General features: G+C 37.7%; 1 protein-coding gene across 1 annotated transcript in view; it reads right to left on the bottom strand.

The window, feature by feature from the left end:
- The window catches only part of LOC126248368 (nipped-B-like protein), a 125,247-nt gene that overhangs the window by 81,270 nt on the left and 23,798 nt on the right, over positions 1 to 20,179 (bottom strand). The window contains exons 6-11 of the mRNA XM_049949297.1: positions 19,889 to 20,096; positions 15,885 to 16,031; positions 15,431 to 15,604; positions 13,213 to 13,403; positions 5,842 to 6,073; positions 540 to 775 (exon numbers count right to left, since the gene is read on the bottom strand). Of these exons, the coding sequence (XP_049805254.1) occupies positions 540 to 775; positions 5,842 to 6,073; positions 13,213 to 13,403; positions 15,431 to 15,604; positions 15,885 to 16,031; positions 19,889 to 20,096 (1,188 nt within the window). The remainder of the gene's footprint in view (positions 1 to 539; positions 776 to 5,841; positions 6,074 to 13,212; positions 13,404 to 15,430; positions 15,605 to 15,884; positions 16,032 to 19,888; positions 20,097 to 20,179) is intronic.

Genomic DNA, 20,179 nt, shown 5'->3' with positions numbered 1-20,179 from the left:
TAAACATTTAGAAAAAATAGTGTTGAATAAAGCTCACTTTTAAAACTTAAAGCTGAACTTCCATCTTAGCTCTTTAAGGAGAAATTTTTATAGAAGATTCTCTTCAAAATACAGCTCTTCAAAATACAGCTCTTACCGAAAAACAATACAAACCATTACTATAGTTTAGCCTACTTTATCAGTTGTCACAGTCTTTTAATTCAAACACAAGAAATAAGCAGTTTTGCATGACATTGAAAAGAGTAACACTCTAATACGAATTATAAAGTGTGGAGCAAAGTATCACAAATTACACGCAACAGGGAAAGAGATAACTAGGTTCTGGAGCACTTAATATGTTTATCTTGTTTCCAAGACTCTAATAATAAGACAACATTTATGAAAACTTAAGGATACGCACAAACTAGTAACACAAACAGGAGACACCATTTAAGTCTCTCCTACTGTGATAAAAATATGGCTATCATACTTACAATAACACAGATCACTTTTTCATCCTTTTACATTGAAGTATGGCAAAAGGCAAGAAAATTACTCACTGTTGTCACTAGCTTCAGAGCCGAGAGCTGAAGCTCACTGACATTCTCCACAAAGAATGGTGCCACGCCCAATGATGATGCATGCAATACAGCTGTATCTGTGAGGACCTGAATATTAAGCAGTTCTGCAAGCAGTCCCACAATTTCATTCAGTTTGTTGTATAAAGTCAAAATGCTTTTCTCACGAACTTCTTTTGCATGTGCACGTTTCTTCCTGGCATTGCCAACATAAATTTCTGAAAATATTTAGAGAAGAAAAATTAATGACATGACATACCATATCTAAAATAAATGACATGTCTAATACTCACGCACCAAAGAAAGTTCTGTATCATCCCAGTTCCCAGAACTCCTGAAGAAAGACATTGGCTGTGGGTATTGTATCACAGACAAAGACATAGTCCCTTAGACAGTTCAGAGATGTCATTAAACCTGCCCAAAGATGTAAACAACCATGCATGAGCAGTGCCGAGCAGCGCCTATTAGACGGAGGGGTCTGACAGCCGATCAGTTCCTGACATTCCACCAGGAAGGACGTACATGGCTTGTGTTCTCTGTAGTTCAACCATGCCTAGACGGTTGATACCACAGTTCGATAACGTCCGCATTTTTACTTTGTGCCAGGAAAGGCTCTCAACACGGGAAGTGTCCAGGCGTCTTGGAGTGAATCAAAGTGGTGATGTTTGGACATGGAGGAGCTACAGAGAGACAGGAACTGTCGACGACATGCCTCACTCTGGCCACCCAATGGCTACTATTGCAGTGGATGACCAATACCTATGGATTATGACTCTGAGGCACCCTGACAGCAATGCCACCATGTCGAATAATGCTTTTTGTGCAGCCACAGCACATTATTTTATGACTCAAACTGTGCAGAATAGGCTGCATGAAGTGCAACTTCACTCCTGATGTCCATGGCGAGGTCCATCTTTGCAACCACGACATTATGTAGCGCAGTACAGATGGACCCAACAACATGCCGAATGGACCGCTCAGGATTGGCATCACGTTCTCTTCACTGTTGAGTGACGCATATGCTTTCAGCCAGGCAATCGTCAGAGACATGTTTGGAGACAACCCGGTCAGGCTGAACGCCTTAGACACACTGTCCAGTGAGTGCAGCAAGGTGGAGGTTCCCTGCTGTTTTCGGATGGTATTGTGTGGTGCCAACGTACACCACTGGTGGTCATGGAAGGTGCCGTAACAGCTGTACGATACGTGAACGCCATCCTCCAGCTGATAGGGCAGCCATATCAGCAGCATATTGGCAAGGCATTCATCTTCATGGATGACAATTCATGCCCCCATCGTGCATATCTTGTAAAATGACTTCCTTCAGGATAACGACATAGCTCGACTAGAGTGGTCAGCATGTTCTCCAGACATGAACCCCATTGAACATGCCTGGCATAGATTGAAAAGGGCTGTTTATGGATGACGTGACGCACCAACCACTCTGAGGGATCTACGCCGAATCACCGTTGAGGAGTGGGACAATCTGGACCAACAGTGTCTTGATGAACTTGTGGGTAGCATTGCACGACGAATACAGGCATGCGTCAATGCAAAAGGACATGCTACTGGGTATCAGAGGTACCGGTGCGTACAGAAATCTGGACCACGACCTCTGAAGGTCTTGCTGTATGGTGGTACAACATGTAATGTGTGGTTTTCACGAGCAATAAAAAGGGTGGAAACAATGTTTATGTTGATCTCCATTCCTATTTTCAGTTCATGTTCCAGAACTCTTGGAACTGAGGTGATGTAAAACTTATTTCGTTTGTATTTTAAATTCAGTTGCCACCCCCTTTTTGAGTATGCCGCAGAAGTTACACTGGGAAGCCCTTACACATCCACCATACAGTCCCTGTCTCTCCGCATTTTTGGAGTCTGAAGAAAGACATTCATGACTGTTGATTTGCATTGGATGGTGAGGTGCATGCCAGGGGACAATGAAGATTTTGTACACAAGCACTGACATTTCTCTATGAAGGTACTGACCATTTTGTCTCACAGGGGATAACTGTACAGCCATTACAGCAATTACTTTTCAAATAATAAACACTTTACTTAAATTTTTTCCATCTGACTTGTTTTCATTTAACTGTCCCTTATAGATTAAACACTATCCCTACCACACCTTGCTCTTCACTACAACTTGTATTAAATATCTGACCATCACACTTGTAGCATTTGCTGTCTTTACAACACAACTCACAAAGTTATCGCTTCTCCACAATAACTGGACTTTGAGACTGCAGCCTGCTACAACTGACGAAGTTCCTGTAGAAACCCTCATTCTCTCTCTCTCTCTCTCTCTCTCTCTCTCTCTCTCTCTCTCTCTCTCTCACCCCGAAATCTAACGATTTTATGGATGTGGCACCTTCCATTATCAACTCTCTCCAATCCTCCACGACATAGCCATCAGAGTCTCAGTCATATGCACCGTCTCCAGGGAAAAGATAATCTTTAGCCAAAACGATAAAGAAACATGCAGAGGCGAAAGTGTTTGTCAGCTTTCACCACAAGCAGCATAGCGGATAGAGTTCTTTCACTGAGAGCAATTAGGCAAACAACACACACGTTCCCAGACACCACGACAGATCATGTGGTGTGGCGTTGAGTCTATATACAATAGTGGAACAGGACTGCAGCCAGCATAATGGTCCTAGTTTATGGGTTATCTTGGGTGTGTTTTTGTTTTGGCTGGCTTTATTAATATGCTTCATTCTGGGCTTGGTATGGATATAGCACTGATAACAGTCTTGCCAAAATATTATTGTTCTTACAGTTGGTGTAAGCATAGCAGACAGCACTACAGTAAGATGAAGTTAACAGAAGCAGAATTACGTAAACATAAATTTCACTTATACAGCAGCAAGAACAGACTAATTGAAAATTAAAATTCTTTATGCACAGTTACAATAACATTAAAACAACAATGTGACCACTTCACTGGAACTTCCAATCAGAGATTTCCTTACATATGGGTTGGTTCAAATGGCTCTGAGCACTATGGGACTTAACAGCTGAGGTCATCAGTCCCCTAGAACTTAGACCTACTTAAACCTAACTAACCTAAGGACATCAGACACATCCATGCCTGAAGCAGGATTCGAACCTGTGACCGTAGTGGTCGCGCGGTTCCAGACCACTCGGCCACACCGGCCGGCCCTTACATATGGGGCCAGGTGGAAGTCAAAGAGTACAAAATCTGGCAAACAGGGTAAGTTTTGTGACAGTTGGCATATCGAATACCTCAATTTTCTTATTGTCATTGCACCTTAGTAAGGAGATTCGTAGCCATGGTGAAATGTATTTTTTATCTAGGCTAATAAAGAAAGCCTCCCCCCTTTTTTTTCCCAGCAGACTGTCATAGTATTTTCCAGTTAGTGTTTTAGCATTTGAAAGGTCATTAATACGAAGAATCCCTACTGAATCTCATCAAAATCTTATCATAACATTTAAAGGAGATTAAATTTGATGCAAGATCATCAGCTTTAACAGTCTTTCATTTCTATCATGAAATGATGGACCAAAAATTTACAATTTGCATTTTTCTCATACGCTTGATGCATCTGCTATTTCACATATCTTAAGTCAAAAATCTTTTAATACTATTTCGTACACTTTCTCAATGTTTTCAGCTGTGGTTGTAGTTTTCAGATACATTTCATGTGCATCATTTTCAGAAGTAGTAGGGCCACATTTGAATTCAGCCACCCATTCAAGGACTGCTGAAAGTGAATGAGTACACTCCTTATACTGCATGTTACAAAATGATACAAACATCTTTAAGTTGCTGTAGGTGTCTTGAGGAACAAATTGAGGATGGGGACCTATATCTAGAAATGTCATACAACAACACTACATAGTGTCAAACATATAGGGATTAACACCTGTCACAAGGCCATCCCTGCAGAAGCAAATATGAGTTTATATGCTGTGGGATTGAAACTAGAGTGCCTGGAAATGGATCAGCAAGAGTTCAAGATGTCATATGGCATAGAAATCATCCACAACTGTCATGATGTCACTGCAGAGACTCAGTACAATAGAGGTAGGGGCAGCAACTTACGAGTTCGTGTTTGCTGCTGAATGTGTGGTGTAGCCCTATAATTATGACACATTGTAGCAGTATCGAACATCATTGGAATGACATTTCCCTATGTAGGTTTCTATCCTCAATTTGTGCTTTAAGGCATCCTCTACAACCACAGTATGTTTGTGAGCAGCACTTGTCACATCCTTTATATGCTGGTGTGGAAAACTCAAGGACGAAAATAATTTTCACATGGCATGTCACTGCCAAGCAACATAGCTCAATGAAACTAGGGTCATACATAAAAAGAACTGTTGCAGTATAGTACAGAAGGTAACTGAAAGAAATATGCAATGACATTTTTATTCAAGGACAATAAGTACGTTTAATTCGCCACAATCTGTGATGGTGCCCTGGACATTACAAAAGGCAGGCTATCGTTTTTAATAGGGTGTGTGATCACCAAAGAGGGTAATGTATACTGTGCAATATGCTCCCATGCTGGCTGCAAGGTTGGTAAGGAGTTCTACTGCGTACGGCAGTTGTCAACCACACTGCTGGAGGAATGCAGAGCCCTAATACAAGAACTCCTTATCTACCTTGTAGCCAGTATGGGAACATATTGCACAGCAAGCACTGCTCTCCATGGTGATGACTCCCCCAATTCAGAACCATGCCCTGAGGATGAATGGACCACATGAATCACCTTGAATTCAGTTTTATTACTGTCTTTGAATTAAAGTGTCATTTTTGTACATCTTATTGTAAATTCTTTCAGTTACCTTCTGTCCTATACTACAGCTGTTCTTCCTTCGTATGGCCCTAGTTTCATTAAGCTAGGTAACTTGGCAGTGACACATCGTGCGTAAGTTGTTTTCACCCTTCAGTTTTGCACACCAACATATAATCAGCAACTTAGATTAAATTTCAGTAGGCTATAAAGTGGCCTACACAAAAAATTTTACGATAGCAAAGTATTCCAGTTTATCTATTTCCCTCACTATTTTATGAAGCCATATGAATAGAACTAACATGCAGATCGAGTTATATGTGACTTACATTTTGCACAAGGTGTACCACCATAACAAAAACAAAATTTCATTGATATTAATGCCTTCTCTGCACCTGTCAAAGAACTTGTCACCTTTCTCTTTAATAAAAGTAGTGCCATGGAAAATTAATCCAGGGACTTTGGACCAAATTTGCCTTCGTAGAATAAATGTACTTCTAAATAGTGTAGTATTTCTTTTCACTTACCTTTAGCCTTTCCCTCCACTCTGTAAACAGGATCAAATGATGGGTAGATAGTATTCTGTAACTGATATTTGGTAAACAAGACTATCCTGTCAATTACATCTTCTAAATATATCCTCTTTGGCATATTTGGGGACGTAAGTATGTTGAGTGAAGTTAATGAAGCATCCACAGCCCTCATAACACTTTCCATTGTTAGCTCTAACCAAAGTTTGCTTTCATCCTCATCATCATCCTGAAACATTTAAAGCAACAACGTTAAATATATACTTAAGTTAACATGCCCTATCTCTCTCTCTCTCTCTCTCTCTCTCTCTCTCTCTCTCTCTCTCTCTCTCTCTCTCGCCCCCCCCCCCCCCCCCTCTCTCCACACATTTTGACAAAAGGAAGTCAGCATGGCACAGTTCTCACTGAGGCGGCAGGCTATGCGATATAATTCGTGATATGCTGCAGAAGCAACCCATATAGGTGGTTCGCATGAAAGTGTGGTTCAAGTGGCTTCACTGTCTCACACTGTGACAATAACAATTTGACATAAATGCATACTGGTATAGCATTGCCTGGCACAACAGGGACTTCTGGTTGCTCTATGCAATGGTATCATATGATACTAATTTCAAGTCATTAGAAGTGCCCTGAAAAAACTTGTTTCCTGTAAATGAGGCAAAGCTACATCCATCTCTCTATTAGATTTCTCAATAAAGCTATTTTTTGCATAAAAAAATAAATAAAACTACAGCTGTTAGGTTTGCATGCGTTCTCCGCTATGCACACACACTGATTCACTTCTAAAGAAACTATTCAGTAAAAAAAAATCATTTTTTCTACATCCCCACATCAGAGATTGATAATGAACTTGTTTTCTTTTCACTATTGCCCATAGTTATTGTGATACTTCACAAATAAGTGAACCATTGGGCATATTTTGAGAAGTTTGTAGTGAAGAATGTGTAGTCACTATCCAGTTTACATTTGGTGGGTTTTAGCTGATACATACATTGTTGAAACATACTGAAACTGTTTTTAACAATGGAAGGAGAGCTATACCTCTTTCCCTTGTCCACAAAATATGTGAGATATACAGGTGGTTGTCTGCATGCCACACGCAAGGCTATTGCCATATGTTATGCACAGTACGGAACTGCCTCACATTTCTCTTTTTCATATGCTATCAATAAAAGCAAAGGCTGGAAATGAAAAGAACTAATTGAAATAAAATGACACTGGGAGTCATCAGCTAATGCTGACTGGATGTTTTTTCTATCTATGCTTCTTCATTTCTGGAAACTTTGCAACAGGCTTAAAACAGATCTGAAAGCTAAATTCAGGTTACTTCTGAATGAGCAGCTGGATGTAGCCGAGGACACTCAAGGTCTCCTTAACATCACGAGCTTCTTCCATTTCTTCAAACACACTGTCTGTTCCTACACAGAGTTCTTATTCGGCTAATACAACATCATTGGCGACTGATCTCACTTCGGACCCGGAATTTCTTCTGAATATTCCTCAGGCTCAGTCACATATTACTATGTAAAACTAAACAGTTGTAGAAAGACTCATCTAGTTTTATTAATCTGTAACCATTATTTATAAATGTACCACATTCAGAAACGAACCATAGTAGGTGGTCCCATAAAAAATAAACTTTTCATGGTAGCATTTTTAACATCATGCACACTTTCACTAACTTACCTTATTGTAAAGAGTAGCTTCTCAGCAGGAGAAATAGCGAGTCAAAATTTTGTGTCCTGCTCTATCAGAGTAGATGATATTTGGTACTCCAGAAAGTGGAAACCGTCTGGACTCCATCTGTGGTATTTGTGTTCATGCTGAGTGACCTCATGAGAAACCACAGATGAACTATGTTTGATATTTATAGTACTCATAGGAGTTTTTCAGCTTTAAATAATGACCAGCTACAACAATATTCTCTTCCAAAGAGGTTGGCAATTGCAACTGAAACTGAAATATGAATCGTACATCTTGTTGATTGTCATATCACGAGTCGCGTCACATATTGTATGGCCTCAGTGGGAACATGACTGTCACATTCATAAGTATTGCTCTGAGTGGTGTTTACTGCAACCTGTTATACTACATAACTTATCTCCTCATTGAGAACTGTATTTAATTTTCTGTATCATCAGTACAGCAGGAAGTGGGTGTGTGTTTTTCATATTTTTGACAAAGGCCTTGTTGGCTAAAAGTTTATTGTGTGACAGTCTCTTTGCTGTGCCTATCTGTGACTCAGCATCTCTACTATATGGTGAGCAGCAACTGTCCTTTTCCTTATACTGATGCAAACTCTGTGTGACATCTATACTTGGTAATGGTTGTGCAGCTGAAAACAGTTTTCTACTAAAGATTACACTCATTAAGCAACTTTTATTGTTTCTGCAATGAAATTATTTCAGTATCTTGAAGCTAAACAGCAGGATATGATCAGTCATACTGATTCAATTTACCAATAACAAAGATGAGGTGATCACCATCCTCAATGGTGAAGGACCAAGTGGTTGATAGCCATGTCAAAAGAAATAGTCGACTATCTTCAGAAGAGGCCAAATCAATCTCTCTCTCTCTCTCTCTCTCTCTCTCTCTCTCTCTCTCTCTCTCTCTCTCTCCTGGCTCAATATTCCACTGATGACAAGGCAAGAGTGTGGCCACAAGCTCGGATAGGACAAGAAAGCAGACCATACCTTTTTTAAAGGGAACTATGCTGGCATCCTCCTTCAGCAATTTAAATAAACCATGTAAAACATAAATCTGGAGGGGTGAAATGAGTTTTCAACCTATTAAACCAGAATGCCATTCCAGTGCCTTATCCACTACACCACCTCTTATCATTTTGGTCATGGTACAGTACACACTGAGGCAAGTATTTTACTGTCATTATGACTTACAGAATTTTTATTTAGCAAGATACTGAAGCAATTGTGTCACTTTTTCCTTTTTTATTGAAAGATATACTTCTCAAAATACATTTACATCTGTTACTTCTTCCAATAGAAGTAGGTGATACACAATATATTCTACAGTACATGCTGTTCTCCCTCACACCGACATAATTACGTTACCCACCACTGTGTTATACACTACAATTTGGAACCCTTTAGTGGCAGAGGGCTGCAAATATGTAGACTTGAAGAATAAAGATGTAGAATGTTAATAACATTTGTTTTATTTAAAAAGGTTTAAAGAGTTTTCACACAGAAAAATCAAAAAAGTGGTAAACAACACTTGTAGCTTTAATACATTATCCCTGGAAAAAAAGTCTTGTTTCAGTACAATCTTGGAACAGTTTTAAAATAACAGGGGTTACCACGTAGACCTAGTTTTGAACAACCTTCTTGTTAACATAGTTTAGTGTTTCCCCACTACATTATTTTGAATTTGTGCCCTCTGACAAGAGTGCTGGAGAGTCTTGAATTCTCTTCCCTATCTTTTCTTTTGTGTTTAAAAAAACGACCTATGGTTGAAATTATTTGGCAACAACTAATTTGCCCCCCCCCCCCCCCCGCTATATGATGAGTTCAGTAGTGCATAACGGAGCTACTGCCAATTTGTTTGTGACAGGAAAAGCTTTATGAAGGACACAGCTATAGTCATACATTAGGAACAATGTGCGCATTCCCCAGTATAGAAATCTGCATACACCATAGGTGTCTTATGTTCAGTAAATGCAGCAAATTTTCCTTCTTTCTAATGTGCATATTACATGTCAACCCACTCTTGGGATACTGATGTGTTATAGATTGGTGTGCAGTTTTGCCTTCAACTTTGGTAACTATACTGTGGAGACTACATTTGTCTCTACAGCTTGCTAAGAGTTACATATGGGTCATTCACAGCACAAGGGAATCGAGTCCATTTTTGGTCATTCTGGACTTTTTCCCACACAGTACTATTTATGAAGTTGCCTTCAGAACATAAAATATTTATGCCCAGATGTAAATAACTGCTCTAGGACTGGCAACACCATTGAGTATGGAGGGAAGCAGTCCTTTGCTCAAAGCACAATGGGAACATGTCCATTGGTCACAATTTGCATGGTCAGTGTGTTAGATCTAATTACAGTGTACTGATGATTATAAGTGATTAATCTGAAGACATAGAAGATAATGCATTGGAATGTCAGCCATCTAGGTAAGCTAATAATTACTTTCTAAATTTGATAAGTGATAGTTAATAACCAGAATGGACTACTGATTTTAAATATAATATGTTACAATACTTTCATTATATCTTCTGGTACTTTCACAGTCATTGTATGTTATATTGTATGTTTCCTTTTAATCCAGGAGAGAACACAGCTGCTGAGGAAGGCAGTGCTTCTGCACCAGCTGACAAAATGTCTGCAATGAAAATGAAGCAGAGAGCAGAGGAAGACGTTGTTATCAACATCTGGGGAAGTGGAAGAGGAGTATAAGGCAACAGCAGCAGTACTGTGGAGAGGAGTGTAGTACAAGCAAGAGCATAAAAGTTCCAGCTACAAGCCTTCTTGTTAACGCCACCTGCTGCAAATAGCAATGCTCAACGTAAATCAACTTAAAGAAGAAGAGTGAGAAAATATATTTGATTAGGTTTGTTTATAAATAAATAAATCTTCTGCTACCAGTCACGATTTTTCTTTATTTTACTATTCACATGACGCGTTTCGAGAAATAATTCCCATTTTTAAGTGCGTTTTTTATGTGTTTTAAGCCATTTCTTTTGATGTTGTCAGTGTGTGTGAGTCTGCTTCACAGAAAGAATTGATACCCAACTAAAAATCGCATTTCTTATGTATTACAGTAAAAGTCAACAAAATGAAGCAGACACACACACACACACTGACAACACCGAAAGAAATGGCTTTAAACACATTAAAAAAAACGCACATGAAAATGGGAATTATTTCTCGAAACGCGTCATGTGAATAGTAAAATAAAGAAAAATCATGACTGGTATCAGAAGATTTATTTATTTATAAACAAACCTATTGTGTCTACAGTCGCAGGCTTTCAAAAACCATTTATAATGGATCAAATCAGATATATTTGATTCCTTCTGGAAACTTTGTGATTACAGTTGGCAACTGTGTATCTTCATGGACTTGTTTATTCAGGTCCAATTATGAGATACAGGAAAGAAGTTGGTTCCAGAAATCCTAAAGACATTAGGTTCAGATGTTTCTCAAGGACTGGAGAGGTATATTTAAGGATGTGCAACCTCTATACATAATAAAATAATCCTTATACTCAGACACATGTACTAGCCAAAAGAAGAATATTAAAGTGTCATTGTCTCTATCACGAACTTACGTTATTCTTACTTGCCAAATGATAGTGATTTTGGTTTAGTGGAGAAAGCCAGCATGAAGCAAAGAAAAGACAAGCAAAGAAAAGCAAAGCAAAGAAAAGATCACCTATTGTCATCATTGAAATGAATTTCTCAGATTTCTTATTCTCCAGGAACTTGGAGAATTCAGTAATGAACACAGAAAAAAGTCATTTAACTGCAGCACTCGAGGGTATATGGGTATTATACTTAATAAATTAATTTACTAAAGCCTGTTCCCCAAGAAATACTGCATTTTTGTAATCAGAGATGACTGTCTTAAGGAACAAGATGAAATGTAAGTTTTTCAAATTTATTTGAATTTAGTACAGTAGTCAAGCCATACTCACAGTAAACTTTAAGGCACCGAGATTTGGAGATTTTTGTCTCAGTGTTGACCAATTGGTTTGGAGACAATATATACAGATAATAATATACAGTATTCATGTATGGGTGATGTTATTTTATTAACTTTATCAAGGTGCGTTCTGATACTTCAGTTAATGATTCCACTTCATACTTGAGCAATGTATGTTTCAGAACAACAGCAGAACTGCTAAGATTAATAAGACAGGATTTTCAACCGTCGAGTTCAGTATGTAACTAGCTGGACAACGCTGATCCTAATCCAAAATATATGAAGTTAAGACTTTAATGCTCCGTATGGATAAAGGCTTCACAGCAATCAATGACACTTCTTTGCATTAGTGCAAACTAGGTTTAATTTAACACGATAAATTCACAGTATTGTTTTCAATGATGATGGTATTAGGGTTAGATATTTACAAATATTTCAGGTTCTCATAAGTAACAGCAGAGTTATTTTATACTTGGTGCATTTGATAATGGTGACTGAGCTGCTGCGTAACTAGTCACGTGAACTTTCTGTAATTTACTGTGACTATGGCTTGCCTACTGTACTGTACTGCATTGTTAAATGAGTGTTTTGACTTCACGTTTCTATATATTTTGACTAAACTCTGGGCTTTACTTTTTACAGATGTGTTTCCCTTTAGGTGGTTGTTAGGGGTAGAACCCAATTCCATGATTTAGTTTCCACAGTCAATTCACTAACAAAAAGTAGTACTTAATGCAAACTCAGTAAACAAACAACAATAAACAGCCAACGTTCAGTTATTCCTGCTCACATTCAATTGTGCATACCCTCATGTATCCACACACCTGTTTGACCCAAACTTGTCAGAACAAGATTTCTGTGGGTGGTGTGGTGTCATTTTTGTCATAAATGGTAGGTAAATAATTAACAATTAACAGACTCAAAGAAAATTAACAGGAGTTAAAGAGTCCATTAACTTTTTTCTAAAATTAACTTAAAACGTAATCCATTACTTGAAAAGTTAACTTAGATAATTAACAATTAACAGATTAAAAGGTCTTGTGTCCAGTTATGGAGGCAACACAGGTTTAAGTAGAAGGATGGGGCAGGTTAACAGGTAAGCCCTTTGAAAGGAACCATCCTAGCATTTTCCTTTATTTGTTTAGAAAAATTACGGAAACTCTAACTCTGTATGGCTGGACAGTGATTATTTTAGCTGCTATCCTTCTGAATGAGAGTCCCGTGCCACCCACTATGCCACCTCACTAGGTCTCTGACCATTGAACGAATTTACTCAGTCAGTTACGGTGTAACTTACAGTTCAACACTAATTTCAAACCACAAAGCAACTCGGCATTTTTCACATTAACAAATCATTGCCAGGTGAGAAAGAAGTGATAAGAGTGAGACCAAATTCTAGGACCAACTGATGATTGACCCTGAAATTTTGGATTTTTAGTCCGACACTTACCCACCCAGCCGCAAACCAATCAAAGAATAGATACATGTAACATAAAAAAATAATTGACATTCTGGAGGCATTTTGCAGAAGGTACTCATTAAAGCATTATTCTCAGACACTCCACATCAATGAGGATCTCCTCAATATGGAAGGACACTAAAAAAATCTAACATAACCTATTTAATAAAGAAAATGTTCAGAAACATGTATGGATAGTTACATGTACACAAAGTGAGAACCCTAACAAATAACTTACAGGATCTGCAAGTGGTGATATTCTCGTTCCATCACGTATATTCTTTTCCAAAATAGTAAGCATGCGGACAAGACGTTCTGGTGGTATTGATTCCATGGCCCCAAGAGTCTTGAGCTTTGCTGCTTCACTGCAAAGGTCCTGTAACTGGTACTTAGGAATAAGAACTTCCGGTGGTGTGTCCGCCTCTGTATCTACAACAAATCAAGAGTGTAAGTTAACAGTCTACATTAAATTAAAAACACACTAACTTATGAAACTTATCAACAAAAAATGTGTGTGTGTGTGTGTGTGTGTGTGTGTGTGTGTGTGTGTGTGTGTGTGTGTGTGTTGCACCATTTCAATGCAGTAATCTGTTCATTGTAAATAACTATTGTAGTACTTCTAATATATAGTCATTACCTTATAAACAAAAAAAAACTTTTTTTAAAATTTTAAATTCAGTGCATCAATGTGATCTCAGTAAATGAGTGTTGTAAAATGATCCTTTCATATAACATTCGTTTTAAAAAAAGACGATCATTCCACTTGGGACCTGTGGAAGGTACATTAGCTTATTTGTTTTAGTTTTAAATATTTGTCATGTATTATTGCTTTTCTGGCATGTTCTACATCCTGGAGGACCTCCTCACTATGGATCAATTGGAATGAAAGTAAATCAATCTAATCTAATCTAATCTACAAAAGAAAGAACACTGAAGGAAATAAATAATTATAAAAATTAACTGGGAGTACACAAATTTTGAATAGTACATTTAAAAAGAGATAACACAATATACATATTTGGACATTTACAACAGAAAAACTAGAGAACTGATTGAACGAACATTAACAAACACCACTCTTTACATAAAACCCTTGCACTAAAACTTGATCATTCTGATATAAAAAGCAATAGTGTTACATCAAAACAGCCTGATTCACTGTAGCTAATTCTCATACTTGAAATGAAAAGTCAATTTCAGGTAATAGACATCACATAGGACAGTTTCTGGAACAGAAAGAAATTCAAAATTGTAATTGAGAATCATTGGTCAGGAGAGGTGCGGAAGAAGTTTGAGGTTTGGTGGTGGTGGGTGGTGGGTGGGTGGGTGGGTGGGTGGGTGGGTGGGGGGGGAGAGAGAGAGAGAGAGAGAGAGAGAGAGAGAGAGAGAGAGAGAGAGAGAGAGAGAGAGGTGGTGTGTGTGGGGAGGGGGGGGGGTTCTATTTCCGGGCCAGCACACTCCCCTGCTCGGACCCTATTTGATTACCACCCGACACATCATGAGGAAAGTCTTGTGTGCACCTGTAGAGATTGAATGTCAAAAAATTTTTCCATGTGTGACATGGTTAAAACAACACCAAGGTTGCATGTTCAGCTGTCTGGGGAAACTAGAACAATTCTGAGGAAGACCCCCGCATGGAGAACGAACTGTCAAGCATGCTAAAAGTTTGAAGAGGAATATGAGACAACCTGATGACTCAAGATTTTAGCATCAACACTATGGTTGTTTGCATGGGTACAATAGAAGTTTGTGGAATGATGTCATGCCCACAGAGTAGCGTGTAGAGGTCACTTTGAAAGACTATGCTGAATGTAAGACCTTGTGCTAATTGTGGAGAATTTTTTTTTTTAAATGTGTATTTTGGCATTTACCATTCTTAGCTGCCCAGTAGTAAATTTGCTCATTTTCTGATTTTTCCATTATAGCTTTTGACTCTGTCACTTCCAGGCTTGGATTATCTACTGAAACTGATGCAAAGTCTCAGAGTTGATGGAGAATGGCAAATATGCACCTATCAGCACAAAATACCTTGTGTATCATACCAGAATGTGCTGTGAACAAACTGGGCAGCACATCAACAGACACTAATTACCAATTGCACATGAGGAAGCAGCTGTATTGAAGAAAGAGTGTGTTCCTGTGCCTACAGCCCACTTTTGTATCTCTGTTAGTAGTAATGTTACCATATAATAATAATTACTTACCAAATACTTTATGATCAAATTTTGTGTGTATCTAATGAAAATCTTTTTAAAACTCTTATCACCTACCACTCACCATGGAAGCAGAAAGACCCAATAATTGGCAGTAGGGACCATGTTGACTACCACTGAATTAATTCATGTGAGATGCACCAGACATGTTTTCAGACCTAGTAATGGTTGATTACGTGCCACTCTAGGACCTTGCAATCACTAGTAGGAATGAAACGTATGTTACAACAAAAAAATACTTACCAAAATCTGTGGTTAAATCTAGATCTTCTGTGTTTTCAAATATCAGTTCTATTGATCGATTGAATCTCTGGTAGGTATTTGTTTCCATTAACTCTTCAACACTCAACTTTTCCAACACAGGCACTAGCTTTCTCTCAACCTTCCGCAGTTTAGGTTTTGGAGTAAATGGAACCTCTGAAATATAAATAAATACAGTGTGACATTAATAGGTGCTGCAATTAAAAACGTGTAGTTATTTATGACAATTTCTTTCTGTAAGTTCCTATTATCCCCTGTTCTTGTATTTCTACTCTTTTCAATTTATTATAACATGGGCAAGGCAGGAAAACATACTTTTATCATCATATTACATATTATAAGCATATGCAAAAAACTTCATGTGCACTCACTACTTGCTCCACTTATAAATGTTTGAGTCTGTATTTAAAATAGAGAGCAAAATTGCAATAGTTACCTTCAGAATTATTAACTGTACTAGAGTCGACATTTTCCGATTTATGGTTTGCACAGTTGCGTTTCCTGCCTTTAATCTTTGAATTCTCATTACCTGGACAATAATCTTCATCATATGATGAAGTAACTTTCCTTCTTTCTTCTTTATCTGAAAGTAAAGTAGGGAAATCACTCTCACAGACCATTTAAATAAAAAATAATATATGTCCGGTAGGTAAAATTACATTGTCTGTAATTATTATACCAACTAAAAGACACGCAAAACTTATGGAAGCTTGGCAAAGTTACTTTCTATATGGTACCATAGTGGTCATCATGTACAAACAGCAACAATTTAGGTAAATACATCTAGCAGAGTTTCTTAAAGCATAATCAGTGGAGAGTTTAGTTACTCCTAATTCATAAGGGGATGTGATGTGTTAGCAGTTATTCATTACAAACTGTTTGGAAGGCTTTGTTATAAGTAGTAACAGTACACTGTTCCGTTTATTTTTATTATAACCTTTCAGAAACATCAATGTGAAACAGAGTCAACTAAAATTATCTCTGGAGATTCACTCACAATAAAAGGAAACCCCAGTTCAAACAATATTACCAGTATTTTTTCCATTTCATGAAAGATAGGTACTGTAAAGATAGAACCATATCACTACCCACAGCGAAGGAGTTGGCATGAAAAATACAATGCGGATTTTTACGTACATTGGGACTGCAAGCATGCTTAATGGAACAGCAGCATAGCACTTTGGATCCATTTATTTTCTACTAAAGTGTAAGAACTAAGTTTGAATGAGGTTCTTAGTGTCTCTGTTCTTGCCATGAAAGTGAGGGGTGTCACAGGCAGGAGGAAGAGAAACAGAGGGATTGGTAATAAAGAGTCTCTGCATCAGAAATGTTTTGGCACTTTCAAAAACCTGCTATAAATCTATCAGAGACATTCTAGCTTTCTAGTGAGCATAATATTATATCACCATTTTTATACAAAAATATGAAAATACATGTTTATAAAAAAAAAATATAGTGCTGAAAACTTAAAAGCCAAACTATCCGTGTATTTTCCAGCTATGAAATGGAATGGAACTATACCAGTAGTAGGGAAGAAACTTATATCAAATAGTTGATGCAAATCAAAGGATTAAGGATTTTCCACTTCTGAAGTGGGACAATTTTTTAGGCAATCAACCAGTGTAAAAAGGAGAAACCACAAAAAGCTATTCAATCTAAATCAGTGTGATAGTGACAGTTTCCACAGAACTTCAATGGCAAGACTGGAGTCGTGTGTGTGTGTGTGTGTGTGTGTGTGTGTGTGTGTGTGTGTGTGTGTGTGTGTGTGTGTGTGTGTGAAGACTATCAGTCTGAAGTGCAGTTACAATGGGATCAAAATGCTGTGGTTATAGCTAAATTATTCAATAGCTCCACGAAATGTGACATTAAGAATGAACAATGTTTGCTTGAGGAAGCTTTGGGAACACTAATATCTTTACAATGGACTTGTCATTCACTGCAGGGAGGAAAAAACTGTATAGAACAGTTAAAAAAATTGATCATGATGACATCAAAGAAACAGCTGTAAGTGCCACTCCTAGTGTCACTTCAAGTACATTGTGTGCAAAAAATGGCATTTACTAGAACACCCATACAACTACAATGTTCCCCGTCTGCATAAATGTAATGTCTCATGTTGTTTTAGTGTGATTGTGTAGTATACTGTCAAGGATTACAAATGAGAGACAGCAGACACTTGAGATCATAGTTTTTCACAGCTTTCAACAAGTTGTTCCTCCATCATCATCATCATCATCATCATCATCATCATCAGATTTGATTACATAAGGCCACTAGGTACTTTAGTTGTCTGAATTATGTCATGGAGATATCACAAAGACTGTAAACTTCCATATGCTACCAGAGATGGAAGATTTAATTTTAATTGGTTCCTCTGTTGCCTTTCAGCATCATGAAACCGGTATCATGTACCACTAAGGGTGCAGTGACTGTCCAGGTTGAAGTAGTAGTTAACATTCTGATTTCAGTGGCTTCTTTGATGACAGAATCCCAGTAAGCAGACACATGGGATAATATTTTCATTTTGTCAAACACGTTTGTCATGAGGCTGTGTTCGGCATCAGGGTTTTTTTTCGAAATTTTGGTATTTAAGCTGGCTCTGGAGGGCATACTGAATTATTTCTTATTCTTTGACCAATGTAACTGTTACCACATTCACAAGGTATTTTATAAATTTCAGGAAAAGAGAGAGATCAAGGACGTCTTTTGCTGAGTGCAGTATCTCTCAGATTTTCTTGGACATTCAGGGAATGTCTGCGCAGGAATCTGACTGCTTTATTTGTCATAATTCTGATGAAAGGAAGGAATACTATGGACTGATCATCTTCTGATAATTAAGTAGCTCTGTGTTTTTGTTTCTTGGAGATGGCTAACTCAATATCCCAGTCGCTATAGCCGCATTACTGCAATATTTTTCTTAGGTATCTGATCTCAAAATCTGTGTGTTTCTTGGCAGAGCCAGTTTTAGCCCTATGTATCAGCATATTTAAACAGATTTATTATGGGCTGCATGATGGAAGCTTTGTGTATGAGATATAGGCCAGCATGTGTTGGCTTTTGGTAAACACAGTGCCTTAGCTGCCCATCTGATTTTTGGGTAGACTATCTAAAAATGGTAATTTGCTTTCTCCCTCCATCTCTGCAGTGAACTTTATAGTAGGCGGCAAGCTATCCATATGATCAATAAAAAAGGCCACTAGCTTCATTTCCATGTGGCCAGGTAACAAAGGTATCATGAACATAGTGAAATAGCTAACCAAGTTACTTAAACCAATTGTCAGTTGCTATGAACATCACATTAAAAACTCTCAAATGTTTGTGAATCTAATTAAACAAACTAGACTCAATCAAGATGAAATTATGGTCAACTTCTCACAGTTTTGATTCATTGTCATGTAGAAGTTTTTAAAGGATGTCATATTCATTGTAGACTGAAAGATTATTTATTACACAATTGAGTTTTCATCCTTGAAGTCACTATTGAAGTGGTACTGCAAAAGATTTTGCTTCAACACATGTCAAAACTCTACAATTTTAGACAGAGGCCTAGCCAGACACTGTATTCAACTCATTTTCTCACCACACAAGAAAATTAAATACACACTGCACCCAAAAAATGACAACCTCAAAGTCTGTGTTTCTGGAATTTGTAAAATACTTTGTGAACGGGGTAGCAGTTACCATGGTCACACAATAAGAACAATTTTAGAACATCCCACAGAACACCAACACCATATTAAACATTGCGATTTCGACAAATCTGATGTTCTTGAGCACAGTCTCATGAACAAAAATATTATGCCACATATCTACTACACAGAAATCGGAATGTGTAACAACAACTTTAACCCAGACAGTGGCTACCCCTTAGTTGTGCATGTAAATGGGTGCTTCACGTTTTAAGGCAACAGAGAAATCAACTGCATCTTCCATCATCTAATGAAATTAGCATTTCTACCAATGTCCTTTAGTCACAGACATCAACATAATCTCTGGTAGCATATGGAAGTTCTTTGACTTTGTGATGTCTCCACAACTTAATTTGCCCAACTGAAGTATCTAACAGGCTACTAAAATCTTATCTCCTGACAGTGACAACAGCGTAAGTCATCAAAAGCTCAAGATCGACAAACATAATAAGGCAAGAATTGTGTGAAACATTCATTCTGTATCACAGAGAAAACATTTTCCAACTGCCACTAGGTAGATCAAACACGAGTACTGCAATCCTCTATATATCTTAACATTTCACTGTAAAACTTACCACAATACCAGTTTAGTGCTGTGTGCAAAAGAAAATTATAATACCTACCAATAACATGATAATACTAATCAGTGATATTTCAATACAGAATATTATTTGAAAATTAAATGTCTCTTTGATAACAGAAAATATTTTTTCTCTACACCATTTGTAGAAAAAAATTTTTAGTTTCTCACCTTTCCTCCTTTGTATTTCTCTTTCCTTCTCTCTTGCTTTGAAATATTTTGATTTATTTTTTGGCTCGTCATCACTTTCCGATCCAGACTCTATATGCTGTATGTTTCTTTGTCGAAGTCTGTTGTTCGGAGTGACTCCTAATTTCTTTGCGAGAGTTGGTGACTTCTCTGCAAATGCTCTTAAGCTTCTTTGCATAAGAGCTTGGTCCTGCAATGATACAAATATTACAGTAATTGTTTACAATAAACATCGACAACTGTCTCTTTATGCTGCATAAAAGAAGCTTGTAC

Source organism: Schistocerca nitens, chromosome 3 (genome assembly GCF_023898315.1).
Source record: "Schistocerca nitens isolate TAMUIC-IGC-003100 chromosome 3, iqSchNite1.1, whole genome shotgun sequence".
In the NCBI taxonomy this organism is placed as follows: Eukaryota; Metazoa; Arthropoda; class Insecta; order Orthoptera; family Acrididae; genus Schistocerca; species Schistocerca nitens.
The sequence above is the reverse complement of the archived record's forward strand: the minus strand, read 5'-3'. Positions and strand labels throughout refer to the sequence as shown.